This window comes from Amblyomma mixtum, chromosome 3, assembly GCF_055824585.1.
Source record: "Amblyomma mixtum isolate Tamu chromosome 3, ASM5582458v1, whole genome shotgun sequence".
In the NCBI taxonomy this organism is placed as follows: domain Eukaryota; kingdom Metazoa; phylum Arthropoda; class Arachnida; order Ixodida; family Ixodidae; genus Amblyomma; species Amblyomma mixtum.
Genome location: NC_143014.1, coordinates 58894977 through 58920195, shown reverse-complemented (window position 1 = coordinate 58920195; position 25219 = coordinate 58894977). Strand labels below are relative to the sequence as shown.

The 25219-nt window shown below is 50.5% G+C and overlaps 4 protein-coding genes across 12 annotated transcripts in view; 2 read left to right on the top strand and 2 right to left on the bottom strand.

The window, feature by feature from the left end:
* The window catches only part of LOC149350324 (oxidative stress-induced growth inhibitor 2-like), a 150784-nt gene that overhangs the window by 55509 nt on the left and 70056 nt on the right, over positions 1-25219 (top strand). The gene's annotated exons all lie outside the window — the stretch shown is intronic.
* LOC149350328 (uncharacterized) lies at positions 166-9132 on the bottom strand. Its single transcript, XM_089579350.1, has 2 exons — positions 7799-9132; positions 166-2671 (listed from the first exon to the last, which is right to left on the bottom strand). The coding sequence occupies exon 2, from the start codon at positions 2646-2648 to the stop codon at positions 1371-1373; it is 1278 nt and encodes a 425-aa protein (XP_089435476.1). The 5' UTR covers positions 2649-2671; positions 7799-9132; the 3' UTR covers positions 166-1370.
* Positions 7191-11680, top strand: LOC149350327 (uncharacterized). Its single transcript, XM_089579349.1, has one exon. It carries the CDS (start codon positions 9744-9746, stop codon positions 11136-11138), a length of 1395 nt encoding a protein of 464 aa, XP_089435475.1. The 5' UTR covers positions 7191-9743; the 3' UTR covers positions 11139-11680.
* Positions 14721-20889, bottom strand: LOC149350326 (uncharacterized). Its single transcript, XM_089579336.1, has 2 exons — positions 20737-20889; positions 14721-17223 (listed from the first exon to the last, which is right to left on the bottom strand). The coding sequence occupies exon 2, from the start codon at positions 17198-17200 to the stop codon at positions 15923-15925; it is 1278 nt and encodes a 425-aa protein (XP_089435462.1). The 5' UTR covers positions 17201-17223; positions 20737-20889; the 3' UTR covers positions 14721-15922.

Below are 25219 nucleotides of genomic sequence, written 5' to 3'. Positions count from 1 at the left end.
AAGCCCCGTCGTAAGCTTTGCGGCTGATGGCAACAAGCGGAAAGCATGAGTAGATGCTTGAATAGCTGTGCATTTTAGCGTATTACATATTTAGCATTTCCATTTTATTTAAAAAAAGTGTGCGGAACCGACCGCATAATTAAAATCTGAAGTTAATGCGCCAAGTAGGAGCGAATGCCTTTTATTTACCATTGGAAAATGGAAAACTACATGGAAAAAGGGAAAGTGCAAAAATACAAACTGGGCGAAGTACAATGCCACTGTAAGCCAATGAACGGGCGATATTAAAACAGAAATTACAATTGGCAAATGGAAAGTGCAAAAATGCAAACAGGAAGAAGTACACTGTCACTGTAAGCCAATGAACGGCGGATATTTAAGCAAAAATTACAATTCGCAAATGGCAAGTGGAAAGATACAAACAGGGGGAAGTACAATGTCACTGTAAGCCAATGAACGGCCGATATGTAAGCAAAGATTACAATTAGCAAATGGAAAGTGCAAAAATACAAACAGGGCGAAGCACAGTGTCACTGTAAGCCAATGAACGGCCGATATTTAAGCAAGAATTGCCATGGGCAAATGAAAAGTGCAAAATACAAACACAGCGAAGTACAATGTCACTGTAAGCCAATGAACGGCCGATATTTAAGCAAATATTACAACTGGCAAATCGAAAGTGCAAAAATACAAACAGGATGAAGTACAATGTCACTGTAAGCCAATGAACGGCCGATATTTAAGCAAAAATTACAACTGGCAAATCGAAAGGGCAAAAATACAAACAGGATGAAATACAATGTCACTGTAAGCAAATGAACGGCCGATATTTAACCAAAAATGCAATGAACAGCAAGTAAAAACAGGGTCATTACTTTGCAAGAATCACTACAATGTTAGGAAACTTTACAACAAACTCATTGCCAGTTTGAAGCTTGCCGTAGCGTAGACAAGTCATCTAAGTCGGCGGCACTTAAAGGTGCACTAAAAAGTGTTCTGGAAAACTGGGTGTTCGCTTTTATTTTTTTCGGGGGGGGGGGTCATTAATATATAGTTTCAGTCATTAACATATAGTTTCAAATTAAGCCCGCGAAAATAAAAAAAATACCCGAGGGCTGTTTGCTTTCGCGAGACCCCTGCCGAGGGTGATGCGCCCCACCGCCTGCTCCGGCAGAAGCGTACGCTTCACATTCCTTGTGGTGCGTCGTTGATCACGGTTCCCCTTTTTAGAAGGCCCCGTGTCCGCCCCACTCACCAGTTTTGCAATCCCACGACATGCATGAACCTACACTCTTTCGTGCGATCTGTGGGAAAGCTCAAAAACTAAATAAAAGCGAATAAGTTTTCCAGAACGCTCCTTACTTGCAACTTTAAGTACTGGCTTGCACCGGACGAACATGTCCTCGTGGGAAGATAGAGCGGAAGCGTTTGGCCCAGGCCTTCGCATTGGCTACTTCAAATCGGGGCATTGTTTCGAAAACATAATTGCTCCATTCCTTGTAGCGGGTGCCGTGTGCGTGGCGTCCCAGGAAGCAAATGATTTTGAGCGCGTAGCCGTGGCTCTCCTCTATTTCAAGCCCCCTGAAAAATGATCGCTCGATGACCCGACTCCACGGAGCCGACTCCTGCTCGTTCCCGGGGGTGGCCACGTTGGTCAAGTAGAAACTCATTAGTCTCCTAACCCAGCCGCTGCTGTCTCTACCGCTTATCATTCTGTTCAGGGAGTCCATGTCGAGACCAGTTTTTGCGGCAAGCCTTTCCAGCAGAGCGACAGACTCCAGCCAGGTATATTTTGTATGAACCATGTATGCCTGCTCTAAGAAGAAGACATCCTCCTTTGGCGCTTCTTCCTCCGCCTTCAGATGGAGCGTGTACTGTCCTACGGCCAGGGCAGCAACATGCGGTCTGAGGACGCCCAGGCGCGTCTCAGACCTGGCACGGAGCTTCTCCAGGTTGACCATCCTGAGGCAGGGCAGTTCTCCAGTGAACGTTGTGGGAATCACTGACGCCAGCCCGGTTTTCTCGAGCTCTCGATAGAGGTCCATGAGGCGGTTGACGCTGACGACTGCTACTGTGCTCAGTATAAGGCTCAAAAAGCCGATAATAAGCCCAGCTTCATAGAGAGCCTTCCCGTCTCCAACAGAGAGCAAATGGGCCAGGTGGGCCACGAGGCCGGAAGCCGACTCGAAGTCGCCGTCCCCTCGTCCGACGTTTTTGAACAGTCGACGAAGCTTGCTCGTCTCCAAGAAAGTCCCTTCGGGGTGCGAAATTTTAGCCGCGACTGTCAGCAAGTGACCGAACAGTGGCTCTGCCGGGTCTGAGAGCGAAGGTGTGGCCACTACGCATTCCATCAAGAGATGATCGAATTTTTCTGGCCACTCTTGAGCAGCAAAAGCGGCGAGCCACGTCTTGTAAAGGCGTCGACGAATTCTCTCCTCCGGATATCCTCTGCAGCGGCTTAAGGCATCACAGCCTACTCTAATGGCCAAGTCATCCGTCCAGTCGGCATAGTTGTCGACGAACATGTCCAAATAATTTTTTCCTGGCACGAAGACTGAGCCTGCCCTCATGGCGGAGTTGATAAAAGTAGCGAAGTAAAGCTGCGGATTTTGCATGTAGTTTTCCATGCGTCGCCTCACGCGGGACATGGCTTGGATACTTTTTTGATCACCTGCGATAAGTGGAAACGACTAGCTGATGTCACCAACATTAGATGTAGAGTACGCGTTAGAAGAGTTACGCGAAACTTGCATGCCCATTTTCAAAGGTGTGCGAGAAACCTGCGCTAGAGGTTTCCGTACTCAACACGTGCACAGCACCGTGCCGCATGGCAGAACGAATGGACCAAGCATCTTCTGGTAGCAAGCGCAGCGGTAACACATCAGCCAGAGGCGCGTCTCTCGCCACATAGAATGTTGTGACCAAGTGTTTAGTAGCACAGTCGAACAATCGCAGGCTCCCTTTACAAGGGCTGACCGTAAGGTATTCCATATATGGCTTCAAGAAATAAAAAAAAGTCTCATTTTCATTTTTTAGCCGTTAGCAGAACCCTTATTGAAAAATCCTTTTTCTCGCAGAATACATCCTTAAGAGGGGACACAACAGAAAAAGCTGCGGCAAGCAGCTTAGAATACCATTGTGCCCACAGTTCCAGCACCAAGCACAACACAAGGGCAAGGCATACACGCAAAATTTAATAACCCTATTGGTAACCCTATGCGTTGTTTTCGTAGTTAGCTAACAATTCTGAAAGGACTGCTGTGAAATGGCTCCAAGCGCCCCGACCGTTCCCTGGGTTTCTCTCGGATGCAAGACCTACCGAGCTCCAGACCTGCACAGATAGCGGGGTTCCACAGAGCAGCGTGCGGCAACTTTCCTTAGTTTCTTTGCCGTTTAAGCCACTAGACTCCCGCAACCGTTTGATCACCATCATCGTCTGCTATTTGGAACATGCTCTCTCACTCCGTCCTCTCTGCTTTATTCGTATCAAAACTAGCAGTGAAAACAGTCATAATTGCAACACTTCTCTCTCTAACACCCGAAAAAAAAAAAAGGTTGATACGCGCATGCATGCGTCAAAATGTGAGTAGTTTTGCATGGTTGCGATAAGAAAGACAGATCGCTCGTGCTCAGTTGTTCACACTGGCGCAGAGCCGCCGGCCACCATGATTGAGGTGCGCGTACCAGACGAACTCAATTTTCTTCGCGCGTCGCACTGCCGCTTCGAATCAGTGTGCAACGGAGATTCGGCCGGTAGTCGCTGGGCACTACAGCCGCACGAAACGACGTCGTAAACGAACGCCACTACGATTGAGCAACTGCGCTTGTCAGCGCTGCTCGAGCCGGCCAACAAAACAGGCGCAGCGGCGAAAGTTGGTCGCTGGTTTGGTTCCCCTAGAGCCGGGACGCGGGTTCGATCACGGCCGTGGCTGGTTTGGTTTGGTTTATGGGGTTTAACGTCCCAAAGCGGCTAAAGCTATGAGAGACGCCGTAGTGGAGGGCTCCGGAAATTTCGACCACCTGGGGTTCTTTAACGTGCACTGACATCGCACAGTACACGGGCCTCGAATTTCTCCTCCAAAGAAATTCAGCCGCCGCGGCCGGGTTCGAACCCGCGTCTTTCGGGCCAGCAGCCGAGCACCATAGCCACTTGAGCCACCGCGGCGGCACACGGCCGTGGCGGTCGAATTTCTATGGAGGCGAAATTCTAAAGAGGCCCGGGTACTGTGCGACGTCAGTGGACTTAAGGAACTCCAGGTGGTCGAAATTACCGGAGCCCTTCACTATCGCGTCCCTCACAGAACTAAACCGTACTCGTTAACTAGCCAAAGAACGTTTCGGGAGCGCAAAACATCCGTGTGTCCATCCCGGCAGTGTCCCAGTTTCAAGGGCAGGGGTTCTGAACGAGAGGAACGAGGGAGAGGTGGGTCGCTTTTGGACGCTAAAGCCCCATAAAACCAAGATTCTGGGATCGAAGCTCAGATAGTGGTCAATGACAGAAGCGTTTCCGTGAAACCAGAGAGCTGCATTTAGTGGACACATTCGCCTGGAAGTGATCGGCGATCCGGCCTCTCGCTACGGCGTCTGCGATGCATGAGCACACCGGGTAAATCTCTGACAAAAGGCGCCGATGAATTATGTCTTGTGTGGGAATCCACAGCGCACAACGTATACACATGACCGGACTTGGGAAGTCCTGTTACCATTCTGGAGCAGTCGTTCTTTTGCACAAAGGTGATCGTAGATTGTCACAACGGCCGCTGATAAGACAGCAAACTGGGCTAGGTAGTTGCTCACGTTTGCACTGTCCGCGCCGTGTTGACAAATTTCGACACGAGTGTAACTGCTAGCTGACACTTGATAGTCCGCGCTTCGTCAGTGTCGTGTCTCTTTTTCGTGACGGCATCTGACAACACAGCGCACGGTGCAAACATGAGTGCGCGGTTTTGGTAGGGTCCGGTACAAATTTTTCGTTATGCCCGGATATCTACTTTTTGATGCCGACTTATACAGCGCAAGAAGACAAATCGTTTGACACCAGTTACAATGGCCTACGCCAATTAGTTTGGCCGTAACGGACGTTTGAAGTATCAAGAAGTCACGGTTTGAGGAACCAAAGGTCGTCGGTGCGAATCCGTGTGACATGCTACGCTTTGATTCGACTAGTAATCTTACGCTCCGTAACGCGCTGAATGGTTCGATACATCTCCGAACATTCTACGCCAATTAGGTGGTCCTCAATCTGTGTACCAATGGTACCACCCACTGGTCCCACTTGAATGATCTTGTGTTTCATGCTAACACGACCTTTAGAAACGCGACCATTAGAGCTAACGCTTTAAAACGGAGTGCATGCCCAAGAATTCATTTCAAGGTCAAAGAAAGCACGAGGTCACATCCTTTCATTCAACATTTAAGCAACATTTAAGCAATCAACGGTTCGGCGCAGATACGCAGTTTACAGTTATGTAAGGAGCACCGCAGACGCGTCGTCGTACGCCGCCGCGGTGACTCAGTGGCTATGGTGCTCGGCTGCTGACCCGAAAGACGCGGGTTCGATCCCGACCGCGGTGGCTAGAATTTCTTTGGAGGAGAAATTCTAGAGGCCCGTGTACTGTGCGATGTCAGTGCACGTTAAAGAACCCCAGGTGGTCGAAATTTCCGAAGCCCTCCACTACGGCGTCTCTCATAGCCTTAGTCGCTTTGGGACGTTAAACCCCATAAAACCAAAACCAAACCAGCAGACGCGTCGCAGCTATCTGGTGCTGCCGGGACACCGATCTCTTCCGCGCGAATGTGCTTGAACGACATGCGGCTATCCGGTTTCACGGAAGTGCTGCTGTCATTGACCAGTATCCGAGCTTCTATCCCAGAATCGGGGAGAACCAAACCCGCGACCAACTGTCGTCGCTGCGCCTGTTTCCTCGACAGGCTCGAGCAGCGCTAACAAGCGCAGCTGCCGAATCATAGTGGCATTCGTTTACTACGTAGTTTCGCGCGGCTATTGCGCCCGGCGTCTACTTGCCGAATCTCCGATGCAAGCGGATACCAAGCCGCAGTGCGACACGCGAAGAAAACATGCTTGCGGAGCAGGAGGTCGTCTGCCATGGCTACGTCCACGTCAATAATGGCGGCCGGCGGCGGCGCACTGCAGCGCCGCGGCGCGGCATACCACCTATGCGAGCAGCTGAGGTCAGCCATTTTGAGTTTTTAAAGACAGACATTAGATATCTTTTCAACTAAGTTCACCTAATTCGGGCGCAAATGGGATAAAACTATAAACGTGCACTTTTTATTACACTACCAGCGTCGCCGCTGCTGCCCCTTTTCATCGGTGGCGCTGGGCAGGTCTTGAACCCGTGCAGGTCTTGCCATAAAAGATGTAAGCCTAACCAGGACCATGGCCCTTACCGGAAGAAAAATATTAAGGCGGAAGCCTTTAATGTCTCATCGTTGTAAGCAGCAGTTGTCGACAGAAAATGTCACGCTTTTCAATAGGTGGAAACGGTCGTGACGTCACAGTGCGCGAATTTCAAACGGGGCCAATTGCACTTTGGCTAGTAACCATACAACCAATTGAAGGGATCGTAATAGTGATGCTCCAAGTAAGTGGGACGGAGCTTAGTTAATTGCTTAATTACTCCATTAGCCTAATTAGCTTTACTAGTCAGGCCATATAAATAAATAAAAGCGATTAAGAAATTGGTCGAGCTCAGGAATCGAACCCCGGTCTTCGGCGTGAGAGACGAGCACGCTATCCACTCCGCCATGCCCGCTCGATGGTTTGGAATGAACAAAGGCGCGTCTAGTGAATACGGTGTCTTCACTCACTCTCATCCTCCTCCATTCCCTTCCGGCGAGGTTTAGGTGTCCACCGACAAATGAGAGACAGATACATTTCCTTGCCTCAAAAACCAATTTACCGACGAGCGAGGCGTACAACCGAATGGGCGATAGCGTTCTATGGACTCCTTGGCAGCGTTGCAAGACGCTGTCGCTTTCCACTCTTAGGGGCGAAGCTTAACATCTTAACCACACATCAGTGACCACACTTTAGGTCAAAAAAGTGCCCCCCTGAATCTTGACGGGTGTCCACCGAGATATGTGAGACAGTTACTGCGTAATTTCCTTTCCTCAAATACAATTTTCATTTTCTTCATTACGGCTCCTCTTTATCTATCTTCTTTCACTCCCACCTACCTTCCTCTACGGTGCGGTTCAGGTGTCCACCGAGATGACAGAGAATTACTGCGCCATTTCCTTTAATCAAAAAGCGTTGCGTTCAAAGGGCAAGGCATCGCGCCGAACGGGTGGTGGCGTTCCGTGGACTCCCTGGCAGCGCTACAACGCGCTGTCGCGTTCCACTCCAAAAGGCGAAGCTTAAGCGTCATTAATTAGCAGTTAATTAGTATTCAGACATTAATAAGCAATTAACAATTAATTAGTGATTTGCCATCACTTAGTAATTAGTACTCAAATATATGTGACGCCACCAGTGCCACAGAAACAGCGGAGGTGGTGCGGAAAACGCTTCCGCCTCTACCCACTTTAGACAGTCAAAGTGCCCCCTGAATTTTTACCCGAGGTTGGCAGACTGCCGGCATCCGTTGAGCTCTTGAAAACTCGGGACATAAACTGAACCACGTTAACTGCTTTTGAAGGTCCGGTTCTCTCCAAGATTTGCGGTCGCGGGAGTACAGCGTGGTTCCATGCTTATGACTAGTGCGCAGCGCTTGGGAGATTGTGGGACGCGCAACCAATAAGGATGAAAATCAAGCAAATGGAGTGCAGAACTCACCGCGGCAATTATTTTAGGCTACTAAGCTGCTATAAGCACGTGTCGAGCAGCAAATATAGCCTAAAATACTCTGTGAGGTCTTGCAAGAAGCAGAGGCTAGCCACCAGGATCAACACACAATGGCGATGTACCGATGTCCCTTCTGGTCCGACCTAACACCGCCTGGTGGCGTTTTGCGTATTTAAAAAAAAAACGCATTTTGTCAGAAAGTTTTTCAAGCAATAAAATTTACTTTTGGGGGGAAATATCAAGTAATCTGTTATAGTTATGCGTGAATACAAGACTGCACAGAGTACGTCCGACAGGAACGCAGACGCCACGGGAACGCTTCACCTTCGAGAGTGGCGATGAAGAATCAAGCCAGTGCTGTGCGGTTCATGTAATGGCGAGGAACGGTGAAAGAAAGAAAGCGCATTGAATCGCCTCGTTCTTACTCGTCTGCTATGCCGAGTGCGGCAGTGCAACGAAAGGAGGGCAGAAGCAGGCATTTCTAGGTGTGGCCTCCACTGATCCCCACTAGGGGGCTGGATGGCGCATCGGGCGCCCGAAAGTGAAGGCGCCATTCCGGAGCTCTCCACTACGGCACCTCTTTCTTGTTTCGCTCCCACCGTCCTACCTTCCCTTACGGCGCGGTTCGGGTGTCCATCGAGATGCGGGAGAATTACTGCACCACCTCTTTTCCTCAGAAAACCAAAGTAAGCGGCTTCGTCCGAAAGTCAACCTTTTACAGTGCACGAAGTGGAACATCAGCGCGGTTTTTCAGTTTTCATCTTGGTATATCGTACTTTTTCGTCGCTCTCGTCTTTTTCCACGACAGTACCTACCTGTTGCGCCGTCATCTGGATAAGGAGGCCAGCAATGTTTTCGGGAAAGAGGTTTCAAGAAGAAGAGACCTTTGTATCTCAATGGGACCTAGCAGACGACAGGACGTCGCTACACACAACACGTATGGAGCCTTGTCTGCTCAACTCTGTGTCGTCACGTTGCGCTATCGAACACTGGGCTTTATTGTAACGCACATTCCTGCACTCTAAGCCCAATTTATAAACTAACACCGATCTGTGACGCAAACAAGATGCGATGGCGCTGATATCGCCGGCTCGGACTACTCAACGTTCTTTCGCAGCTCCGCTCGCTGAAGTGGTGGTCGCGGGAACTAGTGGCGCTGAAGTCTAGCTTTTCTTAGTGTTCCTGTGTATGCTCCTGCAGGTATGTGCTTCCTGTAAGAGCATACACAGGAACACTAGCTTTTCTTAGCTTACCTTTTAGCTTTTCTTAGCTACTAGTGAGATCGCAACGGTGGTTGCGATGTCACTAGTAGGTATGAGACCATGTGAGGCATACAAAAACTGCAATAACTGTTTGTTTAGTCGCTGTTATTCCGGCCTTTGGAGCAGGCTTGCGTAGGACCTGGAGCGAATTAAAACGACGAAGCAGTGATTGTGCGTGTTGCTGTTTTTGAATGTCTTACATACGTGATCCTATGCGTCCTTGTGACGGCGCAACCACCGTTCTGCTGATGAAACCGAAACCGAAATTTCATGGGGACCTCCAAGCACAGGAGAAGAAGCTGGGAAGCACAGGCACACCTCAGGGATCGATCATCTCACCGGTGCTTTTCAATCTCGTGATGATAGGAGTGGCCGAAAGGCTCAGGGACATCAAGGAAGTCTGACGTACGATATACGTGGACGACATAACGCCGTGGGTGGATGGGGGCAGCGATGCCCACATCGAATCCACTCTACAGGCGGCCGTTGATGCGATCGAAGACCAACTCGACGGAACGGGGCTCCGATGCTCGCCGAGTAAGTCGGAGCTCCTCGTCTACCCGCCCGTCAAGCACCGCAAACCCAAGAGCAGCCCGAGATAGTACGAGGCAATCAAAGTCAAGACCAGAGATGGAAACGCGATCCCAAGAGTCAACAAGATCAGAGTGTTGGGAATGACGATCGAGACGCACGGCAGAAACGGCGAGACCGTCACCCGGCTCATTGCGAAAGCGGCGAACGCCACGAGACTACTCAAACGAGTCACGAACAAGAAAAGCGGAATGAGGGAAGAGAGCCTGATCAGACTGATCCACTCGTTCGTCATATGTCACGTAGCGTACGTGGCGGCCTACCACAAGTGGAAGAAGAGCGAGAGAAACAAGATAGATATACTCATCCGCAGAGCCTACAAGAGGGCACTGGGACTGTTCGAAACAACGAGCACCAAACGCCTCCTGCAGCTGGGGGTGCACAACACGCTAGAGGAGAGAGCGGAGGCCCAACGCGCCGCACAACTCGAAAGACTGTCTTCGACCAAGGCCGGCCGGAAAATCCTGGACAACCTGGGAATTGGATATCAAGGCAGGGAGCAGACGCAGCTCCCCGTCCTCGATGAGATCAGGCGCAACATCAGAGTGGACTCGGTACCGAAGAACATGCACCCGGAGTATAATAAAGTGAGGAGAGCAGCGAGAGCCAAGGCGCTGATAGACCAGCACGCGGCCGACACACACGCACGCTACGTTGACGCGGCTGAGTACGCCAAGATACACGGCTTCACGACGGTCGTCGTCGACGCGACCGGCACCGTTCGCACGACCGCCAGCACGAGATGCCCCAAGGCAGAGCAAGCGGAGGAGGTGGCCATCGCCGACCGCGACTGCCGCACGGTGCCATGCGACTCGAGGCAGGCGGTGAGAAATTACGCCAAAGGCAGGATAGCGAAGGAAGCGGTGCGCATACTGCAGGCAACCAAGAACGACGATGGCAGCAAACAAGTGAGAATCAAGTGGTTCCCGGCGCACGCGGGCGAGGCGTCAGACCGCAACGCCAACCACAACGAGACGGCACACGCCGAGGCGCGCGCGCTAACGGACCGCGCCTCGGTCGACTGGCCGCTGTGGTTCAGCACCAAGGACCGAATGACCGAATACAACGAAATAACCAAGGCGTTCCGCCTAGCTCGCAGAACCCTTCCACCCCCTTGCTCGGGGCTCAGTCGAGAGCAAGCCGTTTTATTCAGACAGCTACAGACGGGCTCACTCCCCAGCCCGTCGCTGTTGCACAGAATGTATCCCGAGACGCACCCGACAGACAAATGCAGAGTCTGCCGAACGGAGACGGCCGGCTTCGCACACATTCTGTGGAATTGCAGCAAGTACCAGGAAGAAGCTAAGACTGGGAGGATCCCGCCGCGACTGGAAGCAGCCGCAGGGAGCGACAAACAAGAGGAACAACTTTGGGCCGTCCAGCAGGTCATCGAGGCGCTGGCCCGGCAGGGACCCAGCGAGCCGGCAACGGCGAGCGGGGACCCAGGCCGCGCGGCCGGCGCCCAGAGGACGACGTAGGCCCCGTCCGGAGCGCGCGCGCGCGGGCGTGCCTTCTACTGCAGGCCCCAAATAAACGTTTCAACAATCCATCAATGGGACAAACAATTCAATTATAAATTATTTAATGGAAACAGGCGAATTCCATGTGGTGTTCCATGTTTGCTAATGTCACACGCGTCATTAAGAAGATAAATCACGCAACAAAATTTGTGGCTCCCCCAGCTCTGTAATCACCAGTTCGAGGAATTAAAATACTATTCATAAGTGCGCCAGGCTATCATATCAACCATGCATGCTCTCGCAACTTTACTTTTGCAAATCTGAACACTATTTTCTTGACGTCTGGTTGCAGTGACGTGACACATCATCACTGCGGATGTATCACTCCACTTCACACACTCTCACTTTCTCTCTCTCTCTCACTCACTGTGTGTGCGGACATGTTGCGTGGAATGGATGCGAGGCGGAGATTAAGGGGGCAGATCGGAGACTGGGGTGGGTCTGGGAAAGAGTTGGGTGCGTAGAGAGTCTGGGAAAATATGCACCGCCCAGGTGGTGAGCTAGACAGGCGGATGATTTGTCTCTCCCTGTGCAAGTTAAGGAGGGCTTGAAGGGGGTGGAAAAGGCCTTTTCTGGACAGGGTGTCTGTAGAAGCCTGAGGGGGGAGCCCTAGTGTTGCTTTGTATAGCGTATTGAGGGCCCGGATTAGCTTGTCTTCTGTGCCCATAAGGGTGCAGTAAGGAATGTAGCACAGGAATTTGTTCAGGGCCAGCGCTTCAGCAAGGTGGCTGGCGTGTCTCTCCATAAGGCCGGCATGTTTTAAGACTACGCGGCGGAGTAAGTGTGCGATTGAGTGGTATGTGCGTATGGACTGATTGATGGCAGAGGTGAAAGTGTTGGAGGTCAATGGCATACCCAGGGTGCGACAAGAGTCGACGCGGGGGATGCGCTGTCTGGTGAGGGAGATGGAGGGGTTCATCGTCCATTGGTATTTACTGCGTGTTATGAGTAGAAGTTCAGATTTCTCCGGAGCGGGTTGCAGGCCCGCTTGTGAGAGGTGTGCTATCAACATATTTACACAACACCCCCTACGCAAGGCGAAGGTGCGACACACTTCGTGGTCAGACTTTCGCCGGTTCTTACCCCCACCCCTGTGCAACCCCTCCGACTACACTTCAAGGGTCGCTGATCTAAGAAACACCCAGTCACGGGCTACGCGGGAAATTTCCAATCCTAGTCCCCGTGTCAAACCCTGATCCTCCCTTCTTACGACTGTGGAAGCGGAGAAAACGTCTCCAACGCGCATTAGCTACACAACCACACAACACAGCTCCGCGACAGAATACAAGCACTCCGCAACGACATTATCGCCCACTGCAAGAGACTCGACACCGAACACTGGACACGAACATGCGACCGCTTAGACGGAACTTTACATCAAAAATCATTCTGGTACCTTCTCCGCTTCCTTCTCGGACCTCAGCCTCATCCCGCACCCACTCTCGAACGCCTCTTCGCCTCCCATACTCCACCACAGGTTTTCAGTAACCTCCAACAACTGTATTTCCCACCCTCACAATCCTCTTTAAACTCACCATATCATGACCCAGCCCTTCCCGCACTAGACATCCCCTTCACACACACAGAACTTGACACAGCATGCGCGCGTTGTAACACACACTCTGCCCCCGGTGCAGACAAAATCACATGCACAACTCTAAGAACCTTCCCCCCGAAGCCCACATATTTCTTCTATCAACGACGCCTGGACCTCTGGCAGCCTGCCAGTGGACTGGACATCGTCCCTGGTCTCATCCATACCGAAACCCAGCAAACCCTCCACCATCAATAACCTCCGTCATATATCCCTCACCTCCTGCGCGGTCAAGCTCATGGAGCACATGGTGCTTGCCCGCCTTACTTCCCATCCTCTGACCACCGACTATCACCCCCCCCCCCCTCAACCTTCATTGGCTTTCACCGAGCACTATTCACCCAAGGCCTTATGCTTCTCTTTCAGCCCACCTTTTTTAACAAATGGTCCAGACGATGCGCAGGTCAAGGCCTGATTAACCGTTGACATACACAAGGCTTTAGACTACATATTACACGACCACATCCTCACCATACTAGCTGACACACAGTGCGGACACATCATGTGCGATTACATAAGAGCTTTGCTCTCCCACCGCTCCGCCCGTATCCGCTATCTCGACAAACTGTCTCACCCCATCCCACTAACTCGTGGGCCTCCAAGCCCTCTCTCCCATTCTCTTTAACCTAGGCATGGTCCCGCTCGCCCGGGTCCTATAGCCGATATTCCCGACCTTCATTTCCTCTTCTATGCAGACGATCTCACCTCGTGGGTCACCACTGGCTCACCGGGAGAGGTCCAAACCACACTCCAACAAGCACTTGACATTTCCCCACACATTTCCCAAGTGGGGCGGATGAGATTAAGAAGTTTGCGGAGATACGGTGGCCGCAATTGGCAAAGGACAGGGTTAATTGGAGAGACATGGGAGAGGCCTTTGCCCTGCAGTGGGCGTAGTCAGGCTGATGACCTCTTAATTCATCTCTCGGACTGTTACTATGGATTATTGTTAATGCACATGTTTTACTGATTTTGTTTCCAGCCGGTTGTGCATTTATCAACAATCTCGAAGTGTACAACTTGAACACAGCTTACGTTATTGACCGCGATCGGCGCGTTAATTCGTGACCACCCATATTTTTGCCACCTCGGACCGGCCTTTTTATACATGGACCCCATAGAAAGGAAGTTCCGCAACTGGCAGTATCAAAGAGTTCTCACGCAGACAGTGTCGGTTTATACTCTTGTCTAGCCACATCTGTGTACGCCGCGGACAGACGACGAGGTGCGGAGGAACACGTCCAACGCGCTCCCCTACTGACGGAGGAAGACTCTGTGTTCTATAGTGCTGCAGAGAAGTTATGAAAGGCAGTATGTTCCGCCGCAAGTGCATGCATTGCAGTTCTGCCGGCGAAACTGCTCCTTGATTAGTCGTGGGGATGATTAAAATGTACTCAAGGGCGCTCGGCAGACAGGTCAAGTGCCGTGCACGCGTATATTTGGTTTATTGGGGTTTAACGTCCCAAATCGACTCAGGCCATGAGGGACTCCGTAGTGAAGGGCTCCGCAAATTTCGATCACCTGGGTTCTTTAACGTGCACTGACATCACGCGTATATTTCTCGTTTCAATAAAGCAAATATAAAAGAGAAAATGGAACTTCGGGAAATAAGCCGAATGGTTAGAACTATTATAGCAGTAAAAAAGAAATTACAACAAAGGGGTGGGGAGGCTGTAGACAGTGCAAGCACACCCGCAGAATGGCCGCAGTGGCTTCAAAAGCAGCTGAGGCAGCTCGATGCAATATGGGAGAAAGCTAACTAACATGCACGGCCACACGAAAGCCCCGTCGTAAGCTTTGCGGCTTATGGCAACAAGCGGAAACCATGAGTAAATGCTTGAATAGCTTTGCATTTTAGCGTATTACATATTTAGCATTTCCATTTTATTTAAAAAAAAGTGTGCGGAACCGACCACATAATTAAAATCTGAAGTTAATGCGCCAAGTAGGAGCGAATGTCTTTTATTTACCATTGGCAAATGGAAAAGTACATGGAAAAAGGGAAAGTGCACAAATACAAACAGGGTGAAGTACAATGTCACTGGAAGCCAATGAACGGCCGAGATGTAAGCAAAGATTACAATTAGCAAATGGAAAGTGCAAAAATACAAACAGGGCGAAGCACAGTGTCACTGTAAGCGAATGAACGGCGGATATTTAAGCAAAAATTACAATTCGCAAATGGCAAGTGGAAAGATACAAACAGGGTGAAGTACAATGTCACTGTAAGCCAATGAACGGCCGATATGTAAGCAAAGATTACAATTCGCAAATGGAAAGTGCAAAAATACAAACAGGGCGAAGCACAGTGTCACTGTAAGCCAATGAACGGCCGATATTTAAGCAAGAATTGCCATGGGCAAATGAAAAGTGAAAAATACAAACACAGCGAAGTACAATGTCACTGTAAGCCAATGAACGGCCGATATTTAAGCAAAAATTACAACTGGCAAATCGAAAGTGCAAAAATACAAACAGGATGAAGTACAATGTCACTGTAAGCCAATGAACGGCCGATATTTAAGCAAAAATTACAACTGGCAAATCGAAAGGGCAAAAATACAAACAGGATGAAATACAATGTAATTGTAAGCAAATGAACGGCCGATATTTAACCAAAAATGCAATGAACAGCAACTAAAAACAGGGTCATTACTTTGCAAGAATCACTACAATGTTAGGAAACTTTAAAACAAACTCATTGCCAGTTTGAAGCTTGCCGTAGCGTAGACAAGTCATCTAAGTCGGCGGCACTTAAAGGTGCACTAAAGAGTGTTCTGGAAAACTGGGTGTTCGCTTTTATTTTTTTCGGGGGTGGTCATTAATATATAGTTTCAGTCATTAACATATAATTTCAAATTAAGCCCGCGGAAATAAAAAAAATACCCGAGGACTGTTTGCTTTCGCGAGACCCCTGCCGAGGGTGATGCGCCTCACCGCCTGCTCCGGCGGAAGCGTACGCTTCACATTCCTTGTGGTGCGTCGTTGATCACGGTTACCCTTTTTAGAAGGCCCCGTGTCCGCCCCACTCACCAGTTTTGCAATCCCACGACATGCATGAACCTACACTCTTTCGTGCGATCTGTGGGAAAACTCAAAAACTAAATAAAAGCGAATAAGTTTTCCAGAACCCTCCTTACTTGCAACTTTAAGTACGGGCTTGCACCGGACGAACATGTCCTCGTGGGATGATAGAGCGGAAGCGTTTGGCCCAGGCCTTCGCATTGGCTACTTCAAATTGGGGCATTGTTTCGAACATATATTTGCTCCATTCCTTGTAGCGGGTGCCGTGTGCGTGGCGTCCCAGGAAGCAAATGATTTTGAGCGCGTAGCCGTGGCTTTCCTCTATTTCAAGCCCCCTGAAAAATGATCGCTCGATGACCCGACTCCACGGAGCCGACTCCTGCTCGTTCCCGGGGGTGGCCACGTTGGTCAAGTAGAAATTCATTACTCTCCTAACCCAGCCGCTGCTGTCTGTACCGCTTATCATTCTGTTCAGGGAGTCCATGTCGAGGCCAGTTTTTGCGGCAAGCCTTTCCAGCAGAGCGACAGACTCCAGCCAGGTATATTTTGTATGAACCATGTATGCCTGCTCTAAGAAGAAGACATCCTCCTTTGGCGCTTCTTCCTCCGCCTTCAGATGGAGCGTGTACTGTCCGACGGCCAGGGCAGCAACATACGGTCTGAGGACGCCCAGGCGCGTCTCAGACCTGGCACGGAGCTTCTCCAGGTTGACCAGGCTGAGGCAGGGCAGTTCTCCAGTGAACGTTGTGGGAATCACTGATGCCAGCCCGGTTTTCTCGAGCTCTCGATAGAGGTCCATGAGGCGGTTGACACTCACGACTGCTACTGTGCTCAGTATAAGGCTCAAAAAGCCGATAATAAGCCCAGCTTCATAGAGAGCCTTCCCGTCTCCAACAGAGAGCAAATGGGCCAGGTGGGCCACGAGGCCGGAAGCCGACTCGAAGTCGCCGTCCCCTCGTCCGACGTTTTTGAACAGTCGACGAAGCTTGCTCGTCTCCAAGAAAGTCCCTTCGGGGTGCGAAATTTTAGCCGCGACTGTCAACAAATCACCGAACAGTGGCTCTGCCGGGTCTGAGAGCGAAGGTGTGGCCACTACGCATTCCATCAAGAGGTGATCGAATTTTTCTGGCCACTCTTGAGCAGCAAAAGCGGCGAGCCACGTCTTGTAAAGGCGTCGACGAATTCTCTCCTCCGGATATCCTCTGCAGCGGCTTAAGGCATCACAGCCGGCTCTAATGGCCAAGTCATCCGTCCAGTCGGCATAGTTGTCGACGAACAAGTCCAAATAATTTTTTCCTGGCACGAAGACCGAGTCTTCCCTCAAGGCGGGGTTGATAAAAGTAGCGAAGTAAAGCTGCGGATTTTGCATGTAGTTTTCCATGCGTCGCCTCACGCGGGACATGGCTTGGATACTTTTTTGATCACCTGCGATAAGTGGAAACGACTAGCTGATGTCACCAACATTAGATGTAGAGTACGCGTTAGAAGAGTTACGCGAAACTTGCATGCCCATTTTCAAAGGTGTGCGAGAAACCTGCGATAGATGTTTCCGTACTCAACACGTGCACAGCACCGTGCCGCATGGCAGAACGAATGGACCAAGCACCTTCTGGTAGCAAGCGCAGCGGTAACACATCAGCCAGAGGCGCGTCTCTCGCCACATAGAATGTTGTGACCAAGTGTTTAGTAGCACAGTCGAAAAATCGCAGGCTCCCTTTACAAGGGCTGACCGTAAGGTATTCGATATATGGCTTCAAGAAATAATAAAAAAAGTCTCATTTTCATTTTTTAGCAGTTAGCAGAACCCTTATTGAAAAATCCTTTTTCTCGCTGAATACATCCTTGAGAGGGGACACAACAGAAAAAGCTGCGGCAAGCAGCTTAGAATACCATTGTGCCCACGGTTCCGGCAGCAAGCACAACACAAGGGCAAGGCATACACGCAACATTTAATAACCCTATTGGTAACTCTATGCGTTGTTTTCGTAGTTAGCGAACAATTCTGAAAGGACTGCTGTGAAATGGCTCCAAGCGCCCCGACCGTTCCCTGGGTTTCTCTCGGATGCAAGACCTACCGAGCTCCAGACCTGCACAGACAGCGGGGTTCCACAGAGCAGCGTGCGGCAACTTTCCTTAGTTTCTTTGCCGTTTAAGCCACTAGACTCTCGCAACCGGTTGATCACCATCATCGTCTGCTATTTGGAACATGCTCTCTCACTGCGTCCTCTCTGCTTTATTCGTTTCAAAATTAGCAGTGAAAACAGTCATAATTGCAACACTTCTCTCCCTAACACCCGAAAAAAAAAAAGGTTGATACGCGCATGCATGCGTCAAAATGTGAGTAGTTTTGCTTGGTTGCGATAAGAAAGACAGATCGCTCGTGCTCAGTTGTTGACACTGGCGCAGAGCCGCCGGCCACCATGATTGAGGTGCGCGTAGCAGACGAACTCAATTTTCTTCGCGCTTCGCACTGCCGCTTCGAATCAGTGTGCATCGGAGATTCGGCCGGTAGTCGCTGGGCACTACACCCGCACGAAACGACGTCGTAAACGAACGCCACTACGATTGAGCAACTGCGCTTGTCAGCGCTGCTCGAGCCGGCCAACAAAAAAGGCGCAGCGGCGAAAGTTGGTCGCTGGTTTGGTTCCCCTAGAGCCGGGACGCGGGTTCGATCACGGCCGTGGCGGTCGAATTTCTATGGAGGCGAAATTCTACAGAGGCCCGTGTACTGTGCGACGTCAGTACACTCCAGGTGGTCGAAATTACCGGAGCCCTTCACTACCGCGTCCCTCATAGAACTAAACCGTACTCGTTAACTAGCCAAAGAACGTTTCGGGAGCGCAAAACATCCGTGTGTCCATCCCGGCAGCGTCCCAGTTTCAAGGGCAGGGGTTCTGAACGAGAGGAACGAGGGAGAGGTGGGTCGCTTTTGGACGTTAAAGCCCCATAAAACCAAGATTCTGGGATCGAAGCTCAGATAGTGGTCAATGACAGAAGCGTTTCCGTGAAACCAGAGAGCTGCATTTAGTTGACACATTCGCCGGGAAGTGATCGGCGATCCGGCCTCTCGCTACGGCGTCTGCGATGCATGAGGACACCGGGTAAATCTCTGACAAAAGGCGCCGATGAATTATGTCTTGTGTGGGAATCCACAGCGCACAACGTATACACATGACCGGACTTGGGAAGTCCTGTTACCATTCTGGAGCAGTCGTTCTTTTGCACAAAGGTGATCGTAGATTGTCACAACGGCCGCTGATAAGACAGCAAACTGGGCTAGGTAGTTGCTCACGTTTGCACTGTCCGCGCCGTGTTGACAAATTTCGACACGAGTGTAACTGCTAGCTGACTCTTGATAGTCCGCGCTTCGTCAGTGTCGTGTCTCTTTTTCGTGACGGCATCTGACAACACAGCGCACGGTGCAAACATGAGTGCGCGGTTTTGGTAGGGTCCGGTACAAATTTTTCGTTATGCCCGGATATCTACTTTTTGATGCCGACTTATACAGCGCAAGAAGACAAATCGTTTGACACCAGTTACAATGGCCTACGCCAATTAGTTTGGCCGTAACGGACGTTTGAAGTTTCAAGAAGTCACGGTTTGAGGAACCAAAGGTCGTCGGTGCGAATCCGTGTGACATGCTACGCTTTGATTCGACTAGTCATCTTACGCTCCGTAACGCGCTGAATCGTTCGATACAACTCCGAACATTCTACGCCAATTAGGTGGTCCTCAATCTGTGTACCAATGGTACCACCCACTGGTCCCACTTGAATGATCTTGTGTTTCATGCTAACACGACCTTTAGAAACGCGACCATTAGAGCTAACGCTTTAAAACGGAGTGCATGCCCAAGAATTCATTTCAAGGTCAAAGAAAGCACGAGGTCACATCCTTTCATTCAACATTTAAGCAATCAATGGTTCGGCGCAGATACGCAGTCTACAGTTATGTAAGGAGCACCGCAGACGCGTCGCAGCAATCTGGTGCCGCCGGGACACCGATCTCTTCCGCGCGAATGTGCTTGAACGACATGCGGCTCTCCGGTTTCACGGAAGCGCTGCTGTCATTGACCAGTATCTGAGCTTCTATCCCTGAATCGAGGGGAACCAAACCCGCGACCAACTGTCGTCGCTGCGCCTGTTTCCTCGACAGGCTCGAGCAGCGCTAACAAGCGCAGCTGCCGAATCAAAGTGGCATCCGTTTACTACATAGTTTCGCGCGGCTATTGCGCCCGGCGTCTACTTGCCGAATCTCCGATGCAAGCGGATACCAAGCGGCAGCGCGATACGCGAATAAAAAAAAAGCTTGCGGAGCAGGAGGTCGTCTGCCATGGCTACGTCCACGTCAATAATGGCGGCCGGCGGCGGTCGGGTGCCTCGATGCCAGCGCTGAACGGCGGCGCTGGCATCGAGGCACCCTAGGCGGCGGCGCACTGCAGCGCCGCGGCGCGGCATACCACCTATGCGAGCAGCTGAGGGCAGCCATTTTGAGTTTTTAAAGACAGACATTAGATATCTTTTCAACTAAGTTCACCTAATTCGGGCGCAAATGGGATAAAACTATAAACGTGCACTTTTTATTACACTACCAGCGTCGCCGCTGCTGCCCCTTCTTTTCATCGGTGGCGCTGGGCAGGTCTTGAACCCGTGCAGGTGTTGCCGTAAAAGATGTAAGCCTAATCAGGACCATGGCCCTTACCGGAATAAAAATATTACCAGAGGTCGGCATACTGCCGGCATCCGTTGAGCTCTTGAAAACTCGGGACATAAACTGAACCACGTTAACTGCTTTTGAAGGTCCGGTTCTCTCCAAGATTAGCGGTCGCGGGAGTACAGCGTGGTTCCATGCTTATGACTAGTGCGCAGCGCTTGGGACAGATTGTGGGACGCGCAACCAATAAGGATGAAAATCAAGCAAATGGAGTGCAAAACTCACCGCGGCAATTATTTTAGGCTACTAAGCTGCTATAAGCACGTGTCGAGCAGCAAATATAGCCTAAAATACTCTGTGAGGTCTGGCAAGAAGCAGAGGCTAGCCACCAGGATCAACACACAATGGCGATGTACCGATGTCCCTTCTGGTCCGACCTAACACCGCCTGGTGGCGTTTTGCGTATTTAAAAAAAAAACGCATTTTGTCAGAAAGCAAGTTTTTCAAGCAATAAAATTCACTTTTGGGGGGAAATATCAAGTAATCTGTTATAGTTATGCGTGAATACAAGACTGCACAGAGTACGTCCGACAGGAACGCAGACGCCACGGGAAGCTTCGCCTTCGAGAGTGGCGACGAAGAATCAAGCCAGTGCTGTGCGGTCCGTGTAATGGCGAGGAACGGTGAAAGAAAGCACATTGAATCGCCTCGTTCTTACTCGTCTGCTATGCCGAGTTGAGCAGTGCAACAAAAGGAGGGCAGAAGCAGGCATTTCTAGGTGCGGCCTCCACTGATCTCCACTAGGGGGCTGGATGGCGCATTGGGCGCCCGAAAGTGAAGGCGCCATTCCGGAGCTCTCCACTACGGCACCTCTTTCTTGTTTCGCTCCCACCGTCCTACCTTCCCTTACGGCGCGGTTCGGGTGTCCATCGAGATGCGGGAGAATTACTGCACCACCTCTTTTCCTCAGAAAACCAATATAAAGTAAGCGGCTTCGTCCGAAAGTCAACCTTTGACAGTGCACGAAGTGGAACATCAGCGCGGTTTTTCAGTTTTCATCTTGGTATATCGTACTTTTTCGTCGCTCTCGTCTTTTTCCACGACAGTACCTACCTGTAGCGCCGTCATCTGGATAAGGAGGCCAGCAAAGTTTTCGGGAAAGAGGTTTCAACAAGAAGAGACCTTTGTATCTCAATGGGACCTAGCAGACGACGGACGTCGCTACACACAACACGTATGGAGCCTTGTCTGCCCAACTCTGTGTCGTCACGTTGCGCTATCGAACACTGTGCTTTATTGTAACGCACATTCCTGCACTCTAAGCCCAATTTATAAACTAACACCGATCTGTGACGCAAACAAGATGCGATGGCGCTGATATCGCCGGCTCGGACTACTCAACGTTCTTTCGTAGCTCCGCTGGCTGAAGTGGTGGTCGCGGGAACTAGTGGCGCTGAAGTCTAGCTTTTCTTAGTGTTCCTCTGTATGCTCCCGCAGGTATGTGCTTCCTGTGGGAGCATACACAGGAACACTAGCTTTTCTTAGCTTTTCTACGTCGTCTGCTGTCGCTGGAGTTTCATTCGCTGCAGTAACGATAGGCTAGTCTGACCTTCAATCTAGCTTTTGCGTGGATGGGGCTAGTAGTGATTGTGAAAACTTCTCTGTGGTGAAATCTGTGCACTTTGTGACTTTAAGCAAGACTTACACATGCCATCCCGCTTTGCGTGCGGCCGCCTGCACAAGTGGCAACAGAAACAACACTACCGGTATCATTTTTTCACACCGCCTCGCGATGACAACCAGTTTAAAGGTGGGAGCAGATAATGCGTCGCAAGAACAGTTGTCTCGCGCGTCGAACATACGCGGGCTTCATTTTGAGGATGAAGATATTAGAGACACAAACATGTTGTTAACAAGGTAGAGGTTCGAATTCCTCACAGGAATTGCGCGCTGCAGCGCTGCTGTTCGTGGACTCCTCCCTGTCTTCCGGAACGAATCTAAAAACCGAAAAAACGTGAAAAAGGAGGCGAAAGTCACCCAAAAAGCGTGCGTTCATGCAGCCTTATAAGTCGGGAGATACTTGCATCGACAATATGTACTAATACGTCGTCTTCAAGCGAGCCGTTCGTATACACTCATTCCGCATGAGTTAGTGCCGCTTTCCTGCTCGACTGAGACCAGTTTTACGTCTGCACTGACGCCTGGTGGCCTGGCGACTGTGATACTACCCTCTACAGACTGGTGACATGAAGCTACATGCGATGGAATAACAGGGAAGGTGTGTGGAGTTTTCTGCCGCAGAAAGCTAGCTGCAGGCCGTATAATAATTTCAAAGGCTGTTTTCAAGAAGATGGTAGCTGCGTCGTGGATGGCTACAAGCTGCACAAGCAGCTGTTGCAAACTGCATCCTCTGTCACCTACCTTGAGCGAATCCTGATGGAAGCAGGTGGCTTAAATATCTCTGCAGGTGTAAAGAGAAATCTTGGTGAACAGGCAGTGAAGTCGGAAACTGTTCATCACAGACAACTGCCGCGTGGAAGAAAAAAAAAAGAGTAAGGTCCTGGCACTGAAGGCAGCACTCCCAGGAGTTACAAACCAAGGAATTCATAGAGCACTGGTTGATCTCTTACCTTTGCAGCGCCTGGCGTTCATGTCATCAGCGTATGACATGATAGTGCTCAGCTCAATGACACTGAAACAGTTCTGTCGTTACATCCGATTGGAGATAACTGCTATAACCAACGAAAAGAACACAGTGAAAAACTAAAATGCTAACCACAGCGCGAACAGCTGCTTCGAAACTCCTGCTCCGCAGTACCCCGAGCATGCCGCCGAGTATATTGGTCGCTTCCATGAACGAAGGTGCCTCTGCGACGGTTCCGTCTGAGCCGGAGAGGGATCGGTGTAGACGCGACGGTAGCGCTGAGAGCCACTCGAAGCAGTCCTTTCAAAAATGGCACAGAACTACGAAACCAGCGGTTAGAATTAGCGGATAAAGGTGTGCTGACTCCTGCGTGAAGAAAAACGAAAACGCTGCGCAATTTTTTTTATTGTTCCTTGAAACCATACATCGCGTACTGACTGCCATCGTACTGAGGATCTTCGCTGCCACCGGTCCTGCGTGCGTGACTGAAAGATTGGGTCGCAACAGAAACAAAACAACACGCTACACTACGAAAAGCACGCGCCTGGTTCGAAGCGCTTTTCGTCTTGGTACACGTGGCTTCAGCAGAGCGGGGACGCTCGCCCACAGGGTCCTCTACTGTCTGCGCATGTCGATGCGGCAACTTGGTGCCGAGGTATCAACTCAGCTCCCCACGCAGTCCGCATTTACTGATTTGTGTCGGAAGGGCGCGAATCATTCGAAGAAAGCGAAAAGTAAGCCAGAGCAGACGAAAGTAAATGCAAGCACAAAAACAAAACCGAGTAGGTCAGAAGTTCCGACACAGAGCACAACTGATGTACTAAAAATATTCTTTTTCTCTTTTTTTCCCCGGTTCTTTTCCTGTCGTATGCTCAAGCTTTCGGGACCTTTCTCTCAAAGGGCGTTTTTTCACCAAGGCAGAAATGACCGGGCCCTGAGCAGTTACTTTACGGCTGTAGGTCACCTCCGGACTTAAAAGCCTTCCGGAACATATGCCGAATTTTTGGGGCCAGAGGGCCGTGTGTGAGACAGTACGTGGTATGTGCCTGTACATCTTTCACCCCATTCATGCCTTATTCCCTCAGTTACCGTGCTTTTCCGTTCTTCATTACCTCGCTCTCCGGTCGTGCATCGGCATATGCCGGTACCGGTGGGCGTCGTGAAGACAGTGCGTGCGCTGCTAGAAGGTGCTGCCTTCGCTCGCTTGCAAGGCCGGTGTAATATAACCGTTCTGCAACCGATTGAATTCCATTTTTCGCATTTCCCGGCCCTCACCGCTGGCTGAAGCGACACCACCGATCTCCACTAGGACTGGGTGCCGCATTTAAAGTCCTATACCGCATTTCCTCTTTCCGAGGGTAGTGCGAGTGAAGCCACCGGAAGTTGGACGGCTTGTACCGGAAGTCGAGTGGCTGCTGTATATTTCAATGCAAAAATTCGTGTTTTTAGCCCTTTCGTTTGCAGTTTTTTGCGTTTTTCTGGTGTAATATCTGCAGTTATATCTGAGGCATAAGCAAGCTGAGCTGGAGAACGGTGGGTATCGTTTGGAGAACCCTGTAATTTCAGACAAACCGAGAAAAACAAGCATATAAATTTCACCCTGGGGCGATGAAGGATACGTGCAGAATACACTACGTTCTTGTGTTCGGAGTGTCAAGGAGCTCTAGCAGAATGATGTGAGGCTGAAGCCACCTTAAAACCGAATTTTAGCTTCGCAAAGAGAAGGCGAACGATGGCGGTGATTCGGACACCCTTCCCTCGAACGGCCGCTAGTTATGCAGCTGTAGTTCGTTTCGAGTTGTAGGCAGCCGATGTCTCGTCGATGGTGGGTGAAGATGTTTATTGCTTTAGGGCATCATTTACCTAGCAGACGTGATTTTAACCTAACTCCATAGCACAGGCACGTTTGCACAGCTGCACTTACAAGAAGCAGGCTAAAGAATTTTCGGGCTACTCATTAGCATATATAGAGGTGCACCGCGCTAGAAAAACGACTGACGAGAACAACGAATGCTGCAGCGCTTGCCTTTTTCGATGTGCACAGTACAAGAGAAACGGTCAGCGAGAAAGAGGAACGGAGGACAAGCGCTGTTAGAAGTCAGCTGCACTAAGCATCACGAATAA